This window comes from Lepidochelys kempii, chromosome 9 (assembly GCF_965140265.1).
Source record: "Lepidochelys kempii isolate rLepKem1 chromosome 9, rLepKem1.hap2, whole genome shotgun sequence".
NCBI lineage: Eukaryota > Metazoa > Chordata > Testudines > Cheloniidae > Lepidochelys > Lepidochelys kempii.
Window position 1 is genome coordinate 54,129,129 of NC_133264.1, and position 25,463 is coordinate 54,154,591.

General features: G+C 42.2%; 1 protein-coding gene across 4 annotated transcripts in view; it reads right to left on the reverse strand.

Annotated features, from left to right (window-relative positions):
- The window catches only part of PAK2 (p21 (RAC1) activated kinase 2), a 76,203-nt gene that overhangs the window by 18,852 nt on the left and 31,888 nt on the right, over positions 1 to 25,463 (reverse strand). For all 4 annotated transcript variants that reach the window (XM_073360381.1, XM_073360382.1, XM_073360380.1 and 1 more), the window contains 8 exons: positions 14,861 to 15,071; positions 9,385 to 9,485; positions 8,394 to 8,544; positions 7,405 to 7,436; positions 5,560 to 5,667; positions 3,811 to 3,940; positions 2,933 to 2,996; positions 543 to 591 (listed from right to left, as the gene is read on the reverse strand). In XM_073360381.1, coding sequence (XP_073216482.1) covers positions 543 to 591; positions 2,933 to 2,996; positions 3,811 to 3,940; positions 5,560 to 5,667; positions 7,405 to 7,436; positions 8,394 to 8,544; positions 9,385 to 9,485; positions 14,861 to 15,047 — 822 coding nt within the window. In that variant the 5' untranslated portion in view covers positions 15,048 to 15,071. The remainder of the gene's footprint in view (positions 1 to 542; positions 592 to 2,932; positions 2,997 to 3,810; positions 3,941 to 5,559; positions 5,668 to 7,404; positions 7,437 to 8,393; positions 8,545 to 9,384; positions 9,486 to 14,860; positions 15,072 to 25,463) is intronic.

Here is a 25,463-nt window from a genome sequence, read left to right on the forward strand (position 1 = left end):
GAAAACACCAAAGCAAATAGGATGGTGAAGGCTTAACGAACAATCTGTAGATGACAATGATGCCACCACGTCTGCCAGGTGGTATGGGTGTGATCAATGGGAAGAATCTGGGAACAGGATATGTAGAAGGTAGGCTAATTAAAATAGAAGGCATTGTTTGGTGAGAAGCAATTTCCTTATGGGCAAGACTATCATGGTCACAGATGAAGCTATGTAGAAGGCTAAATGCAAAATTATTGGTCAGAATTCAAGACAATATTGCCTACAACACGTAGAGGTTAAACGGCTTTCAAAACCCACAACTCTGAACATCTTGGTCCCTTTGCATTTCATTGGAAAAACAAAATCCTATATTTAGTATTCATCATCTGGTTCCTACAAAACAAGGAATGCACTGTTACAAATGACTATCACAAATATTCTACTGAGAAGTAATGCCAGAGATGGGAGCCACTGGTAAAAAAAACCTTATCCAATTCAATCCGTCACCCATAGCTGCAGATTTAAATGGAAAATATTCATACAGAGCACACAGATCCTACCTCCTGTCCTGTTGCCACGTCGATAGCTGTGAAAACTGTACCTGAAGCCCTGTGAATACAAGGTAAGTGATCAGCTGTATGATTTCAAACCTAACAAGGATATACATGCACAGGCAGATCACAGATTTTTTTTTTTTTTTTTTTAAGTTTTGCACATCTAAAAACTGTCAGGAACTGCCCATTGGGTGAAAAAGTACTACCTTTTGTTTGTAAAAACCTGCTGCTTATTAATCTCATCAGCTGACCCCTGGCTTTTGTATTGTGTGAAAGGGTAAACACACTTCTCTAGTCACTTTTTCCACATCATTCATCATGATGTTGTAGGCCTTTATCATATCCCTCTTTAGTCATCTTTTCTCTAGGCTGAATAGTCCTAATCTTTTTAGTCTCTCCTTGAAAGGAAGCTGTTATATACCCTTGAGCATCTATGCTGCTCTCCTCTGAACCTTTTCCAGTTCCACCATATTTCTTTTTGGGCAACCAGAGCTGGACACAGCATTCAGGGTATGAGTTCACACTGTGGATATATAGTAGCATTGTGATAATTTCTCTCTCTTTCCTAATAGTTCTTTTTGACTGCCACTGCACATAGAGTGGAAATCTTCAGAGATCTATTGACTGTGACGCCAAGAGCTCTTTTTTGGGTGGTAATAGCTTAGACCCCATCGTATATATAAATACACGTATACAGATTTATGTATAGCTGGGATTGTTTTTTCCCCACGTCCATTACTTTGCACTTATCAATGCTGAATTTCATCTGCCATTTTGTTACCCAGTCACCCAGTTTTTAGAGATTACCGCTAACTCCTTACAGTCTGCTTTGGACTTAACTATTTTGAATAATTTTGTATCATCTGCAAACTTTGCCACTTCACTGTTCATCTCCTTTTCCAGATCATTAATGAATACGTTGAACCCAGCACAGGTCCCAGGACAGATAGGTGGGGAACCCTCCTGTTCACCTCTCTCCATTGTGAAAACTGATAACTTATTCCCACCCTTTGTTTCCTATCTTTCGATCAGTTACTGATCCATGAGAGGACCTTCCCTCTTATCGGCTACTTAGTTTCCTTAAGAGCCTTTGAGGAGAGACCTTGTCAAAGGCTTTGCGAAAATCCAAATACACTGTATCAACTGGATTACCTTTGTCCACATACTTGATGACTTTCTCAAAGAATTCTAATAGTTGGCAAGGCCTGATTTCCCTTTAGAAAGCTGGTGAAATCAATAGGCAGCAAGCAGGTTTCATAGAAACAAGAGGAAATACTTTTTTGCACAACTAACCTGTAGAACTCACTGCCATGGCATGTTGTGATGGCCAAAAGTGTAACTGGATAAAAAAAAAACAAACTGGATAAGTGCATAGAGGAGAGATCTATTAATGCCTATTAGCCAAGATGGTCAGGAGTGCAACCCCATGCTTTCAGGGCGACACTAAACCTCTGGTCACCAGCAGCTGGGAGAGGAAGACGGGGTGGATCACTCCCTAATTACCCTGTTCTGTACTCTCTCCCTGAAGTTCCGGAATGGGTCACTGTTGGCAACAAAATACTTGGCAATATGGACCATGGTCCAACCCAGTATAGCAGCTATATTCTTAAGAAAGAAGGGCATTCAAGGAGTACTCAAATAAAAAAGTACTAAATACAAATACCAGCCAGCTCAGAAAGAGCACACTAGTCACCACAGGACCAGCCTCTTCCATAGTAACAGGAAAACTACTTTTCTTGCATGTCAGTGTATGCAAATCCCTATACCTTGTGCTATTCCCAAATATTGGATAAATCAGACAGTCAGTTCTAAAGGGGATTCTATTTCACCCCTCAATCCCCAACATACACACAAAGTATCAAAATATTGTTAGAGGGGATGCAAACACAGTAAGAACAACATTTATATTAAAACAAATTATGCAAGCTCTGCCAGTATTCATCCTTCAACTGAACTTTTATGTTGAAATGATTCATGGAAATACCTAGAGCAAATTACACTAGATTGATAGCACCTTGACCGGGTTAGGAAAAACTTGAATTCTATCACCCTCAGCTTTTCACTAGTCATAACATTAAAAGAACAGATAAGTTTATCTCATGAAGGGGAAGAAGAGAAAAGAGACAAAAGTTCACTTAAATTAATACATTTTCACTCCCATTCAGTATCACCAGAAAGTGATCTGTTTCCAAAGAGACATTAATGCACACACAGAGCCCCATAAAGGAACAGATTCAAAACTTCTATCACTGTTTGAAGTCCCCTGCATCTGATTATTACTGCTTGTACACGGACATTTCTGCTTTAATAAATAGTGGCAAAAGGACAAGAGTACATCACACCTTTAATACTAGTTCATTCTGTGAAAAATTTTGGATAGCTCGACAAATACTCACCCCTGCCCAATTTTTTCATATCTGGTATATTTTTTCTTGGGATCTCCTATGCTCACAATAGTCCCTAAAAAAATTCCACACAAAACATAAAGCCAACCAGTGATTTAAGGGAGCATTCTTCACTTTTTATTAGAGTACGATGTGTGCTTTTTTCTTTTGATTCTTATGGTAATAAAAACAGAGCTTTTTATACAATTAAATTATATTCTTCTGTATGACATTTGTGACTTGTAACACATTTGTGGGATGAATCAGTAATAATCCAGTATTTGTACTGCCTATCTAAACTAAGTCATTGCCTGCTTTGTGCTAGACAATGGCATTGGTTTGCTGAATGAGTGCATCTATGAAGGTTATGGAATTAGGAACAGCAAAAATCCACTGTATTCTGCACTAAAAGGAACACCTCCGTAGAAGCTGATCACTGTGCCACAAGTGCGACATTGACCCTAAAACAGCTTCAAATGGGGAAATTTTGTTTACTTGTTAATTTCCATTCTTCAAGACCAGTCCAGATGCCTGAATACAGTTCCTCCCAACTAGCAGATGACAGAAAATAACCAAGTCTTTTGGTTACATCACCCTTATATGAAAAACGGGGATGATGGCTTAGTCAAAAGACAGTCATTTGTCTCCATTTTCTGGCTAACAGAAACTGCAACCAAACATCTGTACAGATTGTTTTGTGATAGCCTCAGACCATTCATCATGCTGATTTGATATCTGCAGTCTTTTCTGTAACAGACTCCAATAGGTATTATCAGTTCAAAGCAATGTGCTGATCAGGTCTGCACAGACCCCTCCCATATAAATAATGGAATTACTGATAATTAGCATCAATACTGGAGTTTGTATTTTAAAAAAAAATTACAACTCACGTAGCTTTTCCATAATGTCTTCATCTGACATTTTGGTCTTCTTTTTCTGCTTGTCAGCCAACTTGGCAGCACTATCACAAGAGTCACCAGCTGGTGCAGGGATAGGGTCAATTACAGACCGTGTGTAAATCTGTGGCAAAAGAAGAACACTCACTATTAGAACTCAGAGTTCTCTTTGCAACCACTGACTTTCAGGTTCAAAAGTGCCATAAATTCTTATCTGACCACTAGCATTGTTTCACTTAAAACTTTTGGAACCAGGAGCCACTCATTCTGAGAACTGCTGCTTTTGAACACTAGCCAATGTGGCTGCAACACTACTTGATTCTGAAAAACTGACCTGGAGACTTGCTGGACACTGCAGATGGCTAGGGGTCTATTTACTTAGGAAAGGGATCCCTGTTGCCTCTAGCTTCTTTTCTACAGCTGGGGACTCATTGCAAAAGCTGTCCTACAATGTAATTGGTACATCATTGCTTTGCTCTGCCAGACTGGGTGGAAATCTCTTCAAACACTGCAGAAGCATGAATTAAAGAGTCTGGTACTCACCTCCATAAACTGTTAATTTGAAAGCTTAGTTGGAAATACAAACATTACTAAGCACAGTAGTCTAACCTCCACTTTTTTTGCAGGGTGGAGGGAAGGCTTTCTACCCATTTGTTCTCTAACAGGACTTCCTTATTACACCATATGCTGGAATACAGGCTAGGGTTTAACTGCCCCTTCATCCTTTGTACATTTTCTTATTTCTTCAGTCTCTCCTCACATTATATGATTCCCACCCATCATAAACTGCTCTTTATTTAACAGTGGCACAAATCATCTGAAAGGAGATTGTGAAGTAGTAAGCTATACTAAAATGAAGATGCAGCAGATACCTTTGCACAGCCAAATCTTTCGGTCTTGGGGAGCAGAAGACAGTTCACGTGTGTCAACTAAACTACCTAACTGTTCATCATTTGAAAAATTACATAAATTGACAGTTATACTTGCTAATGTGGCAATATTTACAGATCTTTAGACATGTAATGTTCCACCTATATTCTTATTTAAATATCATGTGGCCTATTCCTTAAAGCAATATTCTGTGAACATTGTATACACTCCATACCTACCCCTCAGACAAAGCAAGGCAACAGTGGCAGAGAGGGAAGAGAAGATTACATTTGGCCTTTATAGGAGCGGGGGGGAGGGTCCTCTGGAGGGAGGTTGGGGGGACTTAAAAATGGTGCTTAAAGCTTAACTAAGAATTTAAGTGTTTAAGTTCTCACATAAATATTCTTGTTGGTAGAATAAATTCCCAGACTTAACTACAATGCAGAGGGTTTTTTGTGATGGGATAATAGAAAAAAAATCAGGCACACAACATGTGAGTTTAAGTTTTTTAAAAATGTACATTATCCACAATATCTGGGATTTGCTAGGGGCATTGGTAAAGTTTTCTAATGATCCTCCTTATAATGTGTTTTAGAGGATGAGGAAATAAATTTGGGATTTTTTCAATGTAGCCCTGCAAAATATAGCACTGATTTGGATAATCCTGGTCCAACTGGTATCTGAGAGGTAGCTATACCTAGGAAACAACATGACCTCTAAAATTAAACTAATATACATAAAGTGACATTTTGCAAATAATAAAAAACTTCCCCATCTGTTGTGGGCAGGGACCTGCAATAGACAGAACAGAAAGTAATGTAAAAAAAAAAAAAAAAGCAAAAATTCCAGAGTAAATTAAAAAAAAATACTCACTGATTTTGTATGATCTGGTCGAGGGGCAATAACCGGAGGAGGAACCTCTTCATCATCGTCATCATCTTCTGCTACTGCTGTTGAGGGCTCTGAACCTTTGGCATTGGGCTATATTTTTGTTATTGAATGGAATAACATGGAAATAAAATATTAATATATTAGAAGCAAAGCTGTTATTCTTCCCAAAAATTTTAATCAGCTTATGAGTTTTAAGGCATTTTTAGAATGAGGATCCAGGAATTCTTAGCAATTTAGAACTAAAGTATGCTGAGAGACACAAAAGTATCAGTACATGTATTACAATATTCAGTTTATTATATTTAATTGATCTATATGTTCATAGAATCATAGAACATCAGGGTTGGAAGGGACCTCAGGAGGTCATCTAGTCCAACCCCCTGCTCAAAGCAGGACCAATCCCCAATTAAATCATCCCAGCCAGGGCTTTGTCAAGCCTGACCTTAAAAACTTCCAAGGAAGGAGATTCTACCATCTCCCTAGGTAACCCATTCCAGTGTTTCACCACCCTCCTAGTGAAAAAGTTTTTCCTAATATCCAACCTAAACCTCCCCCACTGCAACTTGAGACCATTACTCCTTGTCCTGTCCTCTTCTACCACTGAGAATAGTCTAGAACCATCCTCTCTGGAACCACCTCTCAGGTAGTTGAAAGCAGCTATCAAATCCCCCTCATTCTTCTCTTCCGCAGACTAAACAATCCCACTTCCCTCAGCCTCTCCTCATAAGTCATGTGTTCCAGACCCCTAATCATTTTTGTTGCCCTTCGCTGGACTCTCTCCAATATATCCACATCCTTCTTGTAGTGTGGGGCCCAAAACTGGACACAGTACTCCAGATGAGGCCTCACCAATGTCGAAAAGAGGGGAACGATCACGTCCCTCGATCTGCTCGCTATGCCCCTACTTATACATCCCAAAATGCCATTGGCCTTCTTGGCAACAAGGGCACACTGCTGACTCATATCCAGCTTCTCGTCCACTGTCACCCTAGGTCCTTTTCCGCAGAACTGCTGCCTAGCCATTTGGTCCCTAGTCTGTAGCGGTGCATTGGGTTCTTCCGTCCTAAGTGCAGGACTCTGCACTTATCCTTATTGAACCTCATCAGATTTCTTTTGGCCCAATCCTCCAATTTGTCTAGGTCCCTCTGTATCCTCTCTCTGCCCTCCAGCGTATCTACCACTCCTCCCAGTTTAGTATCATCCGCAAATTTGCTGAGAGTGCAATCCACACCATCCTCCAGATCATTTATGAAGATATTGAACAAAACCGGCCCCAGGACCGACCCCTGGGGCACCCCACTTGACACCGGCTACCAACTAGACATGGAGCCATTGATCACTACCCGTTGAGCCAGACAATCTAGCCAACTTTCTACCCACCTTATAGTGCATTCATCCAGCCCATACTTCTTTAACTTGCTGACAAGAATACTGTGGGAGACCGTGTCAAAAGCTTTGCTAAAGTCAAGAATCATGTTCATGATTTTAACAACTCTTTTTTATAAAAGACATATCTGAATATTTAAATTACCTCTTCTACTACTCTAAGTTGCTAGAAGCATACGTTAAGTATTTCTCACCATTCTTTAAGTAATATACAGACATCCATGGAAAGCTTTTAGCAGACACAGAAGTATTCATAAACATCCTTAAAACTAAACCCCCTACTGGGCACTTGGTTTCCTGCAGGAAACGTCGGTTAAAAATACAGTTCAATAAAATGTTACTCAATTTATTATGAAGTATATAATATGAGATTTAAATTAATTAAGAAAAACACTAATTGAGTAAGCCTGGAAAGGTGCAAGCAATAATAAATACACTTACTGCTGGTGTTCCTGAAGCAAAACCATCTTTTTCTAAAAACAGCAAGAAGAGTAATAAGTGAATATATATAATTAGTGGAATAATAAATAATAATAAAAGTGGACTTTATAGAAAACATGAGCAACACATCAGGAATACGGACAGTTCATGAGATTTCCCTGCTTCCAACCAGGTGAATTTTCATGGTTGATGAATGAAACACCTACTTCCCTGACTAGATGCAGACAGGTGTTACAAAAACTTCTTCCCCCCCATAGGTCAGGCAATATATATTTCAAATCCTGACCTGCTACATGACTGGATCTCACCTGAATTGAGACTGTTTTGTCAAATTGTGCATTGGTTTTGATATGCATACGAGAGAAAAGATTATGACCAAACTGATAAGGCAAAGATGTGACAAACCCTTATCACCAGGCTATTTTTAGAATGGAAATCTTTTTGATTTAAACAGCTAAAAGGAACTGCATACACTGGAAAAATACAGTCAAATGTTTTTTCCAGCCATTCACACACATCTGTCTACAACTTGCATTAGAAGTGATAAGTTACACTGAATCTTTGGTCCTGTCATTTGGGAAAGTTGAGTCAATGCAAGTTACTGCACAGTAACTGTCCGAAAGCATGTTCTGACTAGAGATAATGGGAGTAATAACCCCTACAGAACTCAACCAGTTAATCAATCTTATAGTTCTACCGTCATAAAGACAGGCCATTAATTAATTGATTTTAGCTGAGTGGTACTGCCATTTTGAATTATCCTGTTGCATTTGTTCTCTTACCCACCTGAAACAGGAAACTGACTGGACAAAGAGTGCAACTTTAGTGGAGCCTTTATTTAGTAGTGTCCCTTACCCATTAGATACTAGTTTGATTCTTTGGCATGGGCCTATCTTCCCAATTCTAAGTAATGACGTACAGGGAAGAGCAGACTGGACTGTAAGAACCAAACTCTTCTTCTGAATGTCTCGTATGTACTTGTCTCTCACCTGGAGCGGAGAAGCTCAGGTACTTCTGTTTTGCTGTGTCTTTGGAGTCATAGAATTTCAGCACATCTAGTACAGCCTGAGGGTTCTTCTTCTGCTCTAGCTTGGTGATATTTGAGGTCTGTAGCAATCGAGCCCATTGCTCTGGCATTCCCTGAAACAGGAGACAACCTTAATACGTAATATTTTTAAGTCATTTAAAAAAAAAATTGGAATGGATTTTCTTTCCACATGTGAGCATTAATCTGTGATTCTAAGTGACTCAAATGTGGTGGGGGTTTCAGTCACTGAGTTCAACATGTGTAGGTGACAATATAAACCAAGCCTTCAGTTAAGCTAGCACAAACATTCAACAGCTCTATCAGGTCTTCTAGCCTACTGGGGCACTTCAGGAAGAAGTTGTGTTCCTCGCAGCCTCCTGCCCCTACACACCCCCTTCTCCTAGTGAGGTACATTAAATCAGCATTCCCCATTCATCACTCAGTCTGATTTTCTATGTATATATCTATTGTAAATGGAAGTGAACTAATCAAAGGGGCTACTTCATTTTTCTACAGGCTAATAGGAATTCTCACTAAAGTTTCTCCCATGTGGTATAAAGTAAAGCATTAGGATTCCAGTGACTAATATTAAACATTTATAGTGAAGTAACACCTAGAGACCAACGAAGGTCTTGGTGTGGCAGGCATTGTAAATGACTTGTGACGGAGATCAGGTTTCAGAGTAGCAGCCATGTTAGTCTGTATCCGCAAAAAGAAAAGGAGGATTTGTGGCACCTTAGAGACTAACAAATTCATTTGAGCATAAGCTTTTGTGAGCTCACGGAAGCTTATGCTCAAATAAATTTGTTAGTCTCTAAGGTGCCACAAGTCCTCCTTTTCTTTTTGTGACTGAGAGTAACAGATTAACTTACACCTTATTCTTAAGTGACACATTCTCACTTCAGCAAGGAACCCTATGGCTTTCTCAACAGCTCTAGGACAGGTATACTTACAGTGAATTCTCCAGTAACAGCATCAAAGCCAACATGGATGGTGTGTTCAAAGTCTGATGGAGGAGAAATTTCTGGCCTTTCCTTTTCCTTTTTCTTGCTTCCTAAAACACGACATTGAAAACCATCCACTTAAATTCACAGAACATTCAGTCACAAGATAGAAGATCCCCAAGATCCCTGTTTAATACAATGATAATCTTTGAGCAGTAATATATTCTTTATATTTATTCTGAAATTTGGACACGAACATTTCATAAATGCATGGAGCACACTGTCCTGCAACATTTTAATTTTAGTTTAAGTTTCAGTGTAAGAACTGCTAACTCATTGCACTGAAAGTTATTATTTATATTGTAGTAGCACTCAAAATCTGAATCAGAATCAGGACCCCATTGTGTCAGGTGCAAAAAAAAACCAACACTAAGTCTCCAGCCTCAAAGAGTATCTCATTTAAGACAAAATGCCAAAGTGGGTGTAACAAGCCACAGAAGGGGAAAAGGGTGATGAATCAGAAAGATTAATAGGTATAAGATCATGCAGTTAGATAGATGAACTATGTGTACAGCCATATTCAGATTCAGTTACATTTTTAAATTAGCTATTTTCTTAAACAAACTATTAGATTATTTCCATTGCTGTCTAATTTTAGGCATTTTACAAAAATCTTTGCCTCTTCCCTTTTTGTTTATATTTTTAAATTAAAATACTAAATACAAATCAGTTCCATCGTTGCCCCTTTTTTTTAAGCTGGCCGTACTCTGCTCAAGGTCCACTTTTATATTATCTCCTCCACAAACTCCAAGTCTCCTTTAAACTAAAAAATATACCCACAATTAAGTTAGTGACACCACAGGAAAGCCAGAGGCACTTACTACTGCTTCCACAACCCTCTTCTTCCTCCCAGGAAGAGTATGTGTCCTTTAGTGGTCACTCCCTAGTGTAGGGAGAAATGAGGGTGGGTGAGGCTTTCATGATCTCTTTGAAGAGAGGGGACTGGGTAACAGGGCATGGGGGAGCCTGACCTACCATCAGATATGTTCAATGTGTGATCTCGGAAACGACTGCAGATTCTGACACTAGGTCCACTTACTGATAAACAGCTACATTTATTCTAGCGCATAAATCCAGTAATAATACCACATTGTGCTTATTATAATAAATGAAGTACAGTGCATTCACAGCACCGATTGTTAAATACCTATTTCTGTCTGACTTAATTATTGCTTTACAAGTTTCCAAACAAAATAAGCTTCTCAGTGAAGGCGACACTATAAGTTTTAAAATAAACATTGCAGCTCAATTTACATTTACTTTGTTTTAAAATCACCTTAAGATGAAGGATTATGTTAAATTTCAGTCCAGGAAATTAAAAAAAAGAAGTTATAAGCAACTCAAGTAACACCACCTCAACTTTATCTGTAATTGTCTTTGGAGATGCAGAAATATGGGGAACAGCACATGCTAGGGTTGAGCAAAGTGGGCCAGACAATGGTTAATAAAAATAAGACTTTATCCATTGGGGTTTCACAGTTGGGTATTCACTCAAATATGGAGCTATCTGAGGATTTATTTTTAATTACCAGCTTTTACTGTATTTCCAATTGTACAGACCCTCACACTAACAGGAAAGGAAAGAGGGAATTAAAGACTATACTTAGAACTGAAAAGCCATGTGGCCTGCCTACAGCTGAACAATACATTGGAAGACATTGCTGTTATAAACAGGATATCTTTAATATGGCTGCACAGGTCTGGAAGCCAAAATGTAAATGGATTGTCAAATGCTCTTATAAAGAAAAATACTTCAACTACAGGATTAGGAAAACTGGATTATCTCTTTATTTGAAAGCATTAGAGAGCATCACTCCTTGCCCAACCTTTTGCTGCTAATTGTGCGGAAACAGAAAATGACTTATGTTCCTCAGAAAGACTGCAGGTTTGAAGCATTTGATGGCTTCTAGAGGACATAACTTGGTGTTCAAATCCCCAGGCATGTGCTACACAAATAAACCCTTCTTCTTTCAATCAAATACACATCTGATTAGTACACTGGGCAAAGACTCTAAGAACCATTGCTCCACCCACATGAACAACAAACCACAGAAACACTTTAAACAAATGCAGGCAGCAGAACTCAGCCAAGAGGCTGGATCAATGAGTCATACTTTGGCAGCAGGTACTTGAGGCTCAATTAACAAGGCCACTGTGAGGCCACACTATTTCTGAACCTCTGATTATATTTGCATTACAGTTCTGTATTTAAAAGGGACTTCCTTTAGTACAGCGTGACTCCTTTGTTTCAAACCACAAATCGGTTTAAGATATGGTCGCTTATTCTCAGCGCTAACGGGAGCTTAGAGTGTTGCAGAAGTAGTAATGTTCTGGAGAGGAGGGAGCACACCTCAGGCCATTTTCCAATTACCCTCATGGTTGAAAGGCTTGAGAGCAAGACATGTACACAGCACTGCTCAGATGGAGGTTAAAATACAGGATCTTTCAAGGTGGTGCTAATGGGGAGCAAAACAAGCAGAAATGTAAAATCCTGGAGAAAACCGAAAAGGAGTACTTGTGGCACCTTAGAGACTAACAAATTTATTTGAACATAAGCTTTCGTGAGCTACAGCTCACTTCAGAAAACCATAACAGCTGATTATAAAATATCAAAACACACTAAAAATGCCCCAAATTACACTGAAGGAATCTTGGCTTAGCCACTAATAAATATTCCACGCAAGAAAGCCAGCAAATACGCATAGTACACATTAGCATGACCAAATGTCTGGAGCCAAAGTGTAGAATGCTTATTTTCCTATTGCAAGTTTTTAACACTATATACAAAGCCAAGTAATATGGCAAAAGAACTGCTGCAGTTTCTGGCTTGCATGAAAACATGACACAGTACGTCCTTGGACTTATTCCAAGGACGATCACTTAAAAAACCAACAAGTAGAATACCAACGCTGAGCGAACACACCAAAGGCGCTATAGTTATAGTGGGGTGTTGGAATTAAAGTTGAGAGTCAATTACTTTTTAAAAGACAATTAATTCTACATGCTCTACATCCTCACACCGACTCGGATTGTCTTGAAATTTGCAGTCCCTCATAGAGGTGAGGGGTAGGGTTAGTGCTCCAAATCTGGGATCTTGAAAAACCCAGCATTTTATAAAATCACTTGGTTCTTCTAATTTGTTTTGTACACACCTTAAACTAAGGCTCTGATCTCCCACAAACCGATTTCAGTTGCTCAGGATTTACCTCAGTAAGGCACGCAACTCACTATCCCTCTGAGCGCTATTCAAGTAACTCAAGTTGTGTAGCTTAGATCGACTTTCCCCTTTAGAGTAGACAAGGTCTTAACTGTTGAGGGCTTGTCTACACAGGGAAACTGACCACCACAGCTGCTGGATGACTTTCTTGTCTGGACACTATTCCAGAATAAAAGTGACCTTATTCCAGAATACATACTCCACTCCCAAAAATATACCAGTTAATGCCTGTTATCCATTGTAGAGAAACTCCAGAAGAATACTGAAAGCTATTCTATGAATATGCATGATCCTGCCTCTGGGGTTTCTTCTAAGAGGTAAAGCATAGTCACGAACTGACTGCTATTGGAACAGACAGATGAGTGAAGAAAGAACTGCCTTAGGGGAAAAGACTCAATATGGTGAATAAATTATTAGAGGAAAAAAGTCTTTCCAAGCAATGTGATGAAACCTGTGTCAGCATGACTGAAACAGTGCCGCTGGGTATATCAGGCATAAGAAGAAGCAGGGAGGGGAAGAGCAGAACCAGGAGGCATTAGGAGGAAATATATTAAATGGAAGTAAAAACAGTGAGGCTAAAACTGCGTTCCTAGTAATAATACCAGATAGTAACATGTTACTGTAGACCAAGGGTGGGCAAACTTTCCGGCCCGAGGACCACATCGGCATTGCAAAACTGTATGGAGGGCCGAGTAGGGAAGGCTGTACCTCCCCAAACAGCCTGGCCCCTGCCCCATATCAGCCCCCTCCCACTTCCCACCACCCTCAAAACTCTCAACCCCCGCCCTGCTCCTTGTCCCCTGACCACCCCCTCCCAGGACCCCTGGCCCTAACCACCTACCGGGACCCCAACCCCTATCCAACACCCTCCCACCCCCCGTGCCCTGATTGCCCCGACCCCTATCCACACTCCCTGACAGCCCCACCAGGATTCCCATGCCTATCCAAGCCCCCTTGCTTCCTGTCCCCTGACTGCCCCCGCGGGGGCCTCCTGCGGGCCCCCCCACCATACTGCTCAGAGCAGCAGGAGCCACAGCCAACCACACCGCCCATGCTGCCCGGCAGGAGCGGTGGGCCACAGCACTGGTGGCGTGGCACACTGAGGCTGCAGGGGAGGGGAGACAGCAGGGGAGAGGCTGGGGGCTAGCCTCCCCAGCCAGGAGCTCAGGGGCCAGGCAGGACAGTCCCGTGGGCCGGATGTGGCCCACGGGCCGTAGTTTGCCCACCTCTGCTCTAGTCCCTCACCCACAAAATCCAACCACACTGATGGCAATACATTTAAAATAGCTCTATTTTAATGTCTAAATATTTGCTTCTCTACAGTGAGGATTTCTAATTCTCAGATATTTGTACATACTTTAGTATTTTTAAACACATGCTTAGCAGATATAGTAATCTCCTAAGGAGAATACCCAGGCAAAAAAATCAATTCAATTCTAAAAGGTTCAGCAATATATTATGTCTAAAGGAGACTCAGATTACACTGTGTCAGGATTTACTTGGTATATATCCTGTTAGCAAATTAATTTGCGATTTTAATTTTTTTCCCTACAGTTCTGAAATGCGGGGAAATTTAAGTTAAGGCTAAAACAAGCTTCCAGGGCTGTAACTTATTAGGCTTTGGGAAGATCTTGATCAAATACAATTTTATAAATGGGGTGCATGTGGAAGAGGAAAGGCTAGTTCGTTATTTATTTGCATTGCAATGGCACACAGAGGCTCCAAAAGGAGACCAAGGATCAGGAACCCACTGCACTATACATGCATGTAACATAAAGGGCTTATAACCCAAGTGTAGGACTAGAGACAAAAAGCAGACACTATGAAAAGTAAGGGGAACAGAGGGTAAAAGGAGTTTTTTGAAGGGTGATTTAAGATGGTAGAATGGAATTTTATTTTGGAGGGGTTTTCTACCATCTACCAACTTAGTTTTAGTGTTTCTCCCTGCAACACTCCACGTTCAAGGGCCTCGAGATGCAAAGGAAAGTTTCCTCTTAGCCAAATCAAACGTGTGTTCTGGACATTAGCACTTCCTTAAAGGAGGTACCATCTGCAGTTGGAAAGACTAGAATAATGAGATCTGATACTCAAGTCCATGATATGAAGATTAGTGTGTGTTTGCAACACTTGCACAGCCAAATGAAAGAGCAAGGAGAAACGTATCCACTACTCATGGAAGATGGTTTTGTCTGCTCTGAGGTATCTTACCTTTCTCAGTGCCAGAGAAGATGGAGATGATTTTGTTCCTAGGTTTTCTCTCTTCTGGTACAGACGGCAGAGGTTTCAAGCTGTGGTTGGTAGACAACTGGTCTTTGCCCCCTGAACTGAAGATAGTACTGCTCATTCGAACGGGAGGGGCTGGTGGCTTATCTTCCATTTCTCCGTTATCAGACATGGCTCTTAATGGCTAGACAAAACCCTGAAATGGAAAATAGGAAACAAGTATAAACATGACTGGCAAACGTAAGGTAACAAAAACACTAGAAACAAATGCTGGATTCCTTCCAAAATTACCAGAAAAACTTACTACAAAGGATGCACTTCCTCTTGAAGGTGTATTAGGCATGTTAACTAAGCTAACACCATCATCTAAATCTCCAAGTCTTTTCTTATCCATTTTATAATTAGGCTTGGAAGGATATTTTTATCTCTAGGTGTCCTAAATGTCAATTTCCCCGTACACAAACTGACAAATATATTTTCATCAATAATAAAAATTTACAGATAGGCAAAGAAAAATGCTGCTTGAGTACTTAGAGTTTGATTTAAGCATATTTGCTTTGTATATTTTGAAATGTGGTGTTGATCATTTGTGTTTCAACTGTTATAAAGTTTTAACCTTTTGAATCTCAACATCTACTGTTAAACAATTGTCTGACCCCCACCATAATTTCCTGCAACTGTGAAAATTTAAATCAATAATCAAAATGCTTAAAACCAAACATCAATATCTCTTGAAATTTTAAAAAATTGAATTTTGCCAAGCCTATTTATAATGCAAGCTCTTTGCGGCAGGGACAGCATTTAGATCTCACACAATGACAAACACTTAGCTAACACTAAAGTAGACATTGAATGAAAATAGTGTTCCTCCTCTCTGCCTAGAAGCACATTTGCTACTACCTACTTTTGAATGGCCTACTTTTACATATTCTGACTACCTTCTTGGTACATCAGACTGCAAGAGAAGTCCCAAAAGTAAACCATGTCAAAAAGTCAAACTAAACAGAATCACAGAAGACAGATATGGAAAAGACCAATTACAATAATTCCAGCAGCCACCACTTATGAATGATACAAACAGAAAGACCTTTTATATGCGCCCTAGAAGCAACACCTCCAATACAAATCCCTTACAAGACACACTACCCCTATTCAATGGAAAAGGAATGACTGAAAGAAAACCTGGCCAGAAAAGCTACCATGTTCTTCCAAAATAACCATTGGTTAAATGTGACTGAACTCTACCTCAAAAGCAAACCTTCAGCTGTCTTATGGATGAGGCTGGAAGTGGCTTAATATACATCAGTAATAAATGTCATCTGAAACCAGCCAGTTCCACTACTGAAAGTCATTTTGCCTTCATTTCCCAGTTGTAAAATGGGTCTTCTCACCTCTGGGAAATGCTTCAAGATTCTTGAATGAAAGGTGCTCTCTCAGCAAAATGTAATTGACCCAGACTGAAAAGCAGCTATGATTACTGAAGCATTTAGCATCCAATACCGAAACATTGTCAATTAAGAAAATATTCAAACTTGGGAGCATGCTGAAACAATTTTTTATTGTTCTTCAGCAGGAAATTTTATGTGGTAGGATTTCCACAAGCAATAGCGATAATAGCCTTGAATATCTACAGTGCCTTTAATTCAGCTGGATCCCAAAAGGTTTGATTGCTTGAACTGACTGTACAATGTACACATTTTATTTAAAGAAAAAAAAAAGCATTAATGCTTTAAGATGAAAAATCTGCAAATGAACAGTTAGAGACCCAGACAATTCAATTTTCCCAGTTCTTAAACCTTCACTCACTCTCATCCCAGAGTTACATTGCCTAAAATTTGCAAAAGTATATTCATAATTACTAAGAGGTTGTTTGAAATGTTTTTTTTTTTAATAAATGAGATTTGATACTCTAGTAATTTGTTAACCTGATTTTTGTGGATAAGAATTTTTGCAAATTGTAGGAGGTAATGTTAAAATTGGGTGGGCGGTACAAACCAGACGGGATGAACACAAGATGAAGAAGAATTAAAAGCAGCGAGCAACAGGAAGGATCCCTGAACTGTTAATTGCCCGAGAATTTAGCATTTTGTTTTTTAAGAAATGTTTAACCGTTAAAGTAAATAGGAGCTGCTCAAATGACAAGACAGAGCTTCTTGTCTCCTGCAAGACAAAGAGAAACCAATGCTCTTAGCTTCTTGATTATTCAAGTAATTGAGACAATTGAGCTAGAACACAGGCACAATGTTGAGGGCTACTAGTGCTTGGCTGCTACTGGGGTTCTTATTAAAAAAAGTGGTGGTGTCCTTATGTTCAAATGCCTCCATTAATACTAAAATGGAGAAAGGCCAAGGAAAGCCAGCACCTAGGTGAGAAGTTCCACATTTGGGAAAACCTACACAGGATTCCCCCCCGCCATAATAGCCTGCTGATTTTTACAGTCTCTACTCATAATGAAATATGGAGCAAACTAATAGAAAACATACACTGTGAATTAAAGTGCTTACTAAATTGCATTTTGGTGATAACTGAGAAGCAAATGGCTCCCTCATTATTCCTGCAACTCTCTCTGTCTTCACTAAGAAAACCATGCCAAGCACCTCTCTTCTCCCTCCCCAAAACTGTGTGAAAAATGGATGCCCCACTGGTCTTCACCCAGTTCAGCAAACTGTTAGCAAACTTTACTTACACTGGTGCAGAACTGGACTGATCCTAGGCACACCAGTAGGGCAACTATTTTCAATGACATTTAAAGGAGTCAGGGTAAAATGTGTACGACATCTTTTATCAACACATCTTATTTTCATATCACAGATATTATGCTGCATAGCATCTTTGTACGTTGACATGTTCTTGGCAGAGAAACTATAAACTGAATGCCATCATCTAGCCTCTCACCAATGAAGGCTGTATAGTGCCAGTTCCTAACTACTAAACAAAGCAGGCTCACTTCAAAGACCACAAGAGTGTAATGTCATATATCATGTACTCTGAAATAGAGCGTAAATTGTTGCCATAAATATCTAAGCAATATAGTTTCTCTACAAATATCTTTACAATGCCAGTTAGTACTATACAAGGGTCCAGTACCTTAACGGTAAACTGGACAGTTGCTAGTTGTCCCTCTCTATTGAGAGATTGACGTGGGACAGCTGTCAATGCTGTGTAATATCTACCTAGAAGAATCTGTCTTCAGACACTTTTCTCTGTCGAGGTAGGAATAGATATGATTGCAGTATCTGAATACAGTGGAGATTTAGTAGTTTAGATTCAAGTGACTTTTTCAAAGCCCAAAGGTTTGCTGAGTTTATCGATGCGTTCAGATTTTTGTAGCTGTACACAGGACCCTCTGTATTTTCCAACATGTACATCCTGAGGCAACAGAATTCCAAAATTTCATTATTTCAAGGTAGGGAATCATAGAATATCAGGGTTGGAAGGGACCTCAGGAGGTCATCTAGTCCAACCCCCTGCTCAAAGCAGGACCAATCTCCAACTAAATCATCCCAGCCAGGGCTTTGTCAAGCCTGACCTTAAAAACTTCTACGGAAGGAGATCCCACCACCTCCCTAGGTAATGCATTCCAGTGTTTCACCACCCTTCTAGTGAAAAAGTTTTTCCTAATATCCAACCTAACCCCCCCCCCCCCCCACACTGCAACTTGAGACCATTACTCCTTGTTCTGTCATTAGCTACCACTGAACAGTCTAGATCCATCCTCTTTGGAACCCCCTTTCAGGTAGTTGAAAGCAGCTATCAAATCCCCCTCATTCTTCTCTTCCGCAGACTAAACAATCCCACTTCCCTCAGCCTCTCCTCATATCTCATGTGTTCCAGTCCCCTAATCATTTTTGTTGCCCTCTGCTGGACTCTCTCTAATTTATCCATATCCTTCTTGTAGTGTGGGGCCCAAAACTGGACACAGTACTCCAGATGAGGCCTCACCAATGTCGAATAGAGGGGGACGATCACGTCAATCGATCTGCTGGCAATGCCCCTACTTATATATCCCAAAATGCCATTGGCCTTCTTGGAAAGTAGGCACACTGTTGACTCATATCCAGCTTCTCATCCACTGTAACCCCTAGGTCCTTTTCTGCAGAACTGCTGCCTAGCCATTTGGTCCCTAGTCTGTAGCAGTGCATGGGATTCTTCCATCCTAAGTGCAGGACTCTGCACTTGTCCTTGTTGAACCGCATCAGATTTCTTTTGGCCCAATCCTCTAATTTGTCTAGGACTCTCTGTATCCCTCCAGCGTATCTACCTCTCCTCCCAGTTTAGTGTCATCTGCAAACTTGCTGAGGGTGCAATCCACACCATCCTCCAGATCATTTATGAAGACATTGAACAAAACCGGCCCCAGGACCGACCCTTGGGGCACTCCACTTGATACCAGCTGCCAACTACACATTGAGCCATTGATCACTACCCATTGAGTCCGACAATCTAGCCAACTTTCTATCCACCTTATAGTCCATTCCTCCAGCCCATACTACTTTAACTTGCTGGTAAGAATACTGTGGGAGACAGTGTCAAAAGCTTTGCTAAGGTCAAGGAACAACATGTCCACTGCCTTCCCCTCATCCACAGAGCTAGTTATCTCGTCATAGAAGACAATTAGATTAGTCAGGCATGACTTGCCCTTGGTGAATCCATGCCGACTGTTCCTGATCACTTTCCCCTCCTCTAAGTACTTCAGAGATGATGAGTGTACACAAAGATTTTGTGGGAGCTACTGGTTCTAGCAAAATGGAAGGTCTTCGAACAGCATGAATCCCTATTAAAGGGACAGTGCAGAGCAGGAGAAAAAACTGTATGTAGGCCTCTTGATAGTGCCAGATCTTATGTGCCGGGAATAAATGACATAGGTGAAATTCAAGGGGCCTGTTCTCTATGGAACTTGGATAAAAATGTGCATATCTGTGGTAGTGAGGATACATGGAGTCACAACCCTAGTGCTATTGATTCGAGGACACCCATTTCGCAGAAAACAGATTTTATTTTAAATCCCTTTTTAAAACCAATTTACCACCACTTGACAGATGTCTGTATGGAATGTTGTTAGAATAAAAATGAGACGTCAATTTGCATAGGCCTCATTGTTTTCAAATATTGTCAATAATTATGTGTGATTGAAGACATGCCAAACAGAGCTAGTTGAACATTTTTCATTTGAATGATTTTCTGACAAAAATGCCTCCTTTGGAGAACCAAAAGTTTCTGTGGGAAATGTTAGTTGTGCCAAGAAATTCAAATTTCTGCTGGAAAAATTGAAATGGCAGATCCCTGCCAGAAAGACACTTGTCAATTTCACTTTCCCCCAGTGAAACTGACAAAAAAAAGCTTTCCTGGAAGGCCAAGGCCCCGATCCTCTACCTCCTGTGTCCCTCTGTCATCACCCAAGCGAGGCTCTGAGTGGCCAGGCTCTGCCTGGGAATGAAACTGACAAGAACCATGCAGGCAAGCAGCCAGGAAGGCAAACATTTCTGTTTCAGTTCTCCTGAAAAAGGGACTTTTTCTTGAAAACCCTTCTCAGGAACAAATACAGCTGCTGGAGAGGCAAGGATCTCAGCAACTCAGGCTTCCCTCTCTGCTCCAGGGCTGGAGATGCACAGGATAAGCTCTGTGATTGACAGACTGCTGTGAACAATAGAAGCTTCAGATATGTCAGTAACTTCTCCTTAGCTAGGCTCCTCAGTACATGCTTTGAGGGTAATTTACTTCAAGGTTTTTCTTCAAATATTCTGTCTGGTACAGAAAGGAAGGCCATACTCTCCTTTTTGTAAAGGAGTTGTACTACCTGCCATTGCTGGTTCAGATTTTCTTTCAATACTGCTGTTTTCACACTTGAAAAATTAATGTAAAGCAGCAACGGCGGGAGATGGGACACTAGAGGGTGAGGGCTTGACTTACTACAGAGAATTACTTCCCAGGTATCTGTGTGGTGGGTCTTGCCAAATTGCTCAGGGTCGGTCTAATAGCTATATTTGGAGACAGGAAAAAACGGTTACTCACTTCTTGTAACTGTTGTTTTTCAAGAAGTGTTGTTCATGTCCATTCCAATCAGGTGTGTGCGCACGCACATGCACAGATGTTGGATCATATTAAAGTAGTTCTGTATTAAAATCACAAATGAGTTTGATTCCCCACAGTTTAAATTCCAGGGTATGACTAATTAAGAGGTCTCTTGGTTTTTGGTACTGTTTCTCTCCCTCTCTGTGTGAAACTTGCAAGCTGCTAATTGTGTTAGTACATTCTAAGACAGTCTGTTTTCAAAGCAATTCTTTGCAACAACAACTACTCACACAGAGAGAGACTCAAAGCAATACTCTAACAGAAAGAGCACCCAGAGACTCCCTACCCTTTTGTTGTATTCATCTCGCTTTAACAATTGTGGTTAAAATAGAGAAAGAGGATTTATGCGGATGGATGTTTGGTGCGGAAATAACTGAATGATCAGGGAGATGCCAGCCTAAGAATCCAGTGTCCATCAGCTGAAGAAGGCATCAAGTGGAAATAACCAGAGGACCCCCCGGAGGGCAGACTGGAATCCACCCAACAGCCTCAAGAATGGGAGAACCAAAGAACAAGGTAACATCTGGCAGCAGGGAGCCGTCAGGAACGTGCTATCTGCTGATTGATTCAGCAACAGCATGATGAAGCAATTCCCATAGACTGGCATAGGAAGAAATTCCTATAAAAATGGACTCTAGAAAGTGAGAACTTTGGGGTCTGATTCTGCAAACCAACTTCCAGGAGCATCAAATGAGCATCTGACAAGGCCCTGGCTCCCTCCTCATGTCCAGGCCACCTGGCCAGTGGCTTGGCATGAGCAACTCTAAGGCTGGTAACTATGATAACAACCTTGCAGAACCTCTGTGTGTGTGTGTGTGTGTGTGTGAATAAATATGAGATTGAATGGAATGTTATAGCTCTAACTAACTGCTTGCTAGGATTCTTTCTGTATTCACAATAAATGTGGCATTTTGCCTTTTCCCCTTAATAAGATCCTGCTGGCTTTTATTTTATTGATATAATACAGTGGCTGGAAGATTTTTCCCCATAGCAGCATCTGTCGGGTTGGTCTGGGCGCTCCCTGGAGTCACACCTTCATGACGCTCAATATAGAGCCCTGCCGACCAGCTACCCCTTCAGTTCCTTCTTGCCAGCTACTCCGACAGAGAAGGAGGGTGGGTATTGGAATGGACATGAACAGCACATCTCAACGTTACTGAGAAGCGAGTAACCATTTTTCTTCTTCAAGTGCTTGTTCGTGTCCATTCCAATCATGGGCCTCGCAAGACAAAGTTCGGGGGTGGGATTGGAGTTGTCCACGGACTGGAGTACTGCTTGTCGGAAGGCCGCATCATCTCTGACCTGCTGGGTGACCACATAGTGCACGGCGAAAGTGTGTATGGAGGACCATGTCGCTGCTCTGCAGATTTCCTGGGGGGGGAATCTGAGCCAGGAACGCTGTAGATGAAGCCTCACCCTGGTGGAGTATGCAGTGATCGGAAGTGCAGGAACACCTGCCAGGTTGTAGCACTCACAGATACAGGACACTATCCATGACGAGACGCGTTTGGATGAAACAGGCTGACCTTTCATCCTGTCTACCAACAACAACTGCACCAATTTTCCGAATGGTTTAGTTCTCTCAATGTAAAAGGTCAGAGCCCTGCAGACATCCCGAGAGTGGCCGCTTCCACTTGGGTCCTGGAGTGGCCTTTGGTCAGCTAGTCATCAAGGTACAGAAATACCTGTACTGCTCCCTGCCGCTGGAATGAGGTTTAGAGTGGAAAACCAGGATGAAGATGTCCTGGTTGATGGTGAAACTGCGACACAACCTTCAGGAGGAAAGCAGGGTGAGCGTCTGAGCTGAACTGTGTCCTTCTAGGACACGGTGTAGGGAGGGTCTGATGTTAAGGCCCTGAGCTCAGACACCCTCCTGGCCGAGGTTATTGCTACCAGGAATGCCACCTTGTAAGAGAGGTAGAGCAGGGAGCATGTTGCTAAAGGCTCAAAGGGGGGCTCCCCCATGAGCCTAGAAAGGACCAAGTTGAGGGCCCAAGCAGGGACCGTTTGATGGACGTGAGGGTATAACCTGTCAAGCCCTGTTAGGAATCGGCTGACCACAGGGTTAGCAAATACTGAGCGGCCCTGCACGCCTGGGTGGAGGGCTGAGATGGTGGATAAGTGCACCCTTCTTGAAGGCAACGAGAGACCCTCCTGCTTCAGATGGAGGAGATAGCTTCAGTGCTGCACATTCTGGACTAGCGTTGGGGGCAAATGGCGCAGCACCAACCAGATTGAAAATCTCTTCCACTTGGCAAGGTACGTGGCTCTTATAGAGGGTTTCCTACTGCCAAGGAGGACCTGTCTAACCTGGTCTGAACAGGAAAGCTCCAACGGATTTAACCACGGAGCGTCCACACAGTGAGACTGGAGGTTCGGGTGTTGAAGACGTCCATGTTCTTGTGTGAGAAGATCTGGGGAGAGCAACAAGGTAATGGGGGCTCCCACAGACATTTCTAGGAGGGATGCGTACCAGTCCTGACAGGGCCAGGCCGGTGCTATCAGTATGACCCGAGCTTGATCTCTGCGGATCTTGAGCAGCATCTTGTGAACGAGCAGTATTGTTGGAAAGGCGTATAGGAGAGAACCTCCCCAATGGAGGAAGAACGGATCTGCACTGGAGCCTGGGCTGTGATTCTGGAAGGAGCACAACTGCTGGCACTTCCTATTGCGTCACATGGCGAAGAGGTCTATCGGGGGAACCCCCACCTCTAGAAGATTGAAACTGTGATGTCCGGGTGAAGGGACCACTCGTGGCTGTGGAACGACCTGCTGAGGTGGTCCTCCAGCTCGCTCTGTACCCCAGGGTGGTACAATGCCTGAAAGTGAACTGAATGTTCTACTCAAAAGTCCCACAGCATGAGGGCTTCTTGCCACAGGGGAGAGGAGCGTGCACCCCCATTTGCTGATAGAGAACATTGCTGTTGTATTGTCCGTCATGACTGAAACACATTGTCCAGTTAGGTAAGGGCAGAATGTCTGGCATACTAGGCACACCACTCTCAGCTCTCTGACACGGATGTGGAGACCCAGATCTGCCTGCGACCAGAAGCCTTGAATTCTGTGGTCTCCCAGATGAGCTCCCCAGCCCAAGTCTGATGCGTCCGTCACCAATGATGGAGATCGCTGTGGGGCAGCAAAGGGAACCCCTGGGCACAACTCCTGAGCGTTGATCCACCACCGGAGTAGAGGACCGGGCCAGGCAGGGTCGCAATCCTGTCCAAGCTGTCCCAGGCTGGGCAATACACTGACGCGAGCCACGACTGGAACGATCAAAGCTTGGCTTGAGTCTGGCATGCTGCACCATGTAGGTACAGGCAGCCATGTGTTAGAGAAGTTTCAGGACGTTTCTTGCTGTAGTGATGGGGAACTGCACGAGGCCTCAGATTATGTGGTTGAAGGCCTAAAAGCTCACCTGTAGCAGGTATGCCCTGGTTTGGGTCGAGTCCAGCACTGCCCCATGAACTCTATCCTCTGGACCGGAGACAGTCGATTTTGCTTCATTTAGGAGTAGACCCAGATTGTCGAGGGTGGCTCTGATAAATGTGACCTGAGCTTCCACTTGGGTCCTGGAGCGGCCTTTGATCAGCTAGTCATCAAGGTACAGAAATACCTGAACTTCGTGCCTCTGCAAGAATGCCGTGACAACTGCCATGCACTTGTGAAGACTCAAGGTGCTGCTGACAGGCCGAATGGGAGAACAGTAAATTGGTAGTAGGTACTGTTGACCACAAACCTGAGGTACTTACAGTGGGGCTGAGAGATTGTGATGTGAAAGTATGCATCCTTCAAGTCGAGGGCAGCATACCAGTCTGCTGGATCCAGTGAGGCGATGGAGGCCAAGGAGACCATGCGGAACTTGAGTTTCTTTACAAACTTGTTGAGTTCTTGCAGGTCCAGGATTGGCCTGAGGCCGCCTTTAGCCTTCGGTAATAGGAAATACGGGAATAGAAACCCTTGCCCCATGCTCCTGAGGAACTGCCCCTAGTGATAGGAGCAACTGCACCTCCTGAATGAGGAGTTGCTCATGAGAAAGGTCCCTGAGGAGGGATGGGGAAGGGGGGTGGAAGAGCAGGAGGGCACAATTGGATGGAGTATCCCCTCTCTACCATTGAAAGCACCCAGCGGTCCGAAGTGATACGGGACCATGCACGGTAGAAAGGGGACAGTCGGGAGGAAAAGGTAAGGCAGGGTAGATCCAGTCTCTGATCTGGTGTGCCATCCTCAACAGCACCTTCAAAAGGCCAGTTTAGGGTCAGAGGGCGGCTTCTGCTGGCCAGAGCCCTGGCCTGAGAATGGGTGTTGCCTCCTCCTTCCACTCCTGTTCCTCCTCCGAGAATCGTCCTCTCGATTCTGTTGATGGAATCTCAGAGGATGTTGTGGTCTGAAGTGTCTTCGCTGTGTGGCAGGAGTGTGCAGGTCCAACGACTTGAGAGTGGCTTGTGAGTCTTTCAGGTTGTGTAGCCTCTTGTCTGTCTTTTCAGAAAAAAAAAGTCATCCTCAAATGGGAGGTCCT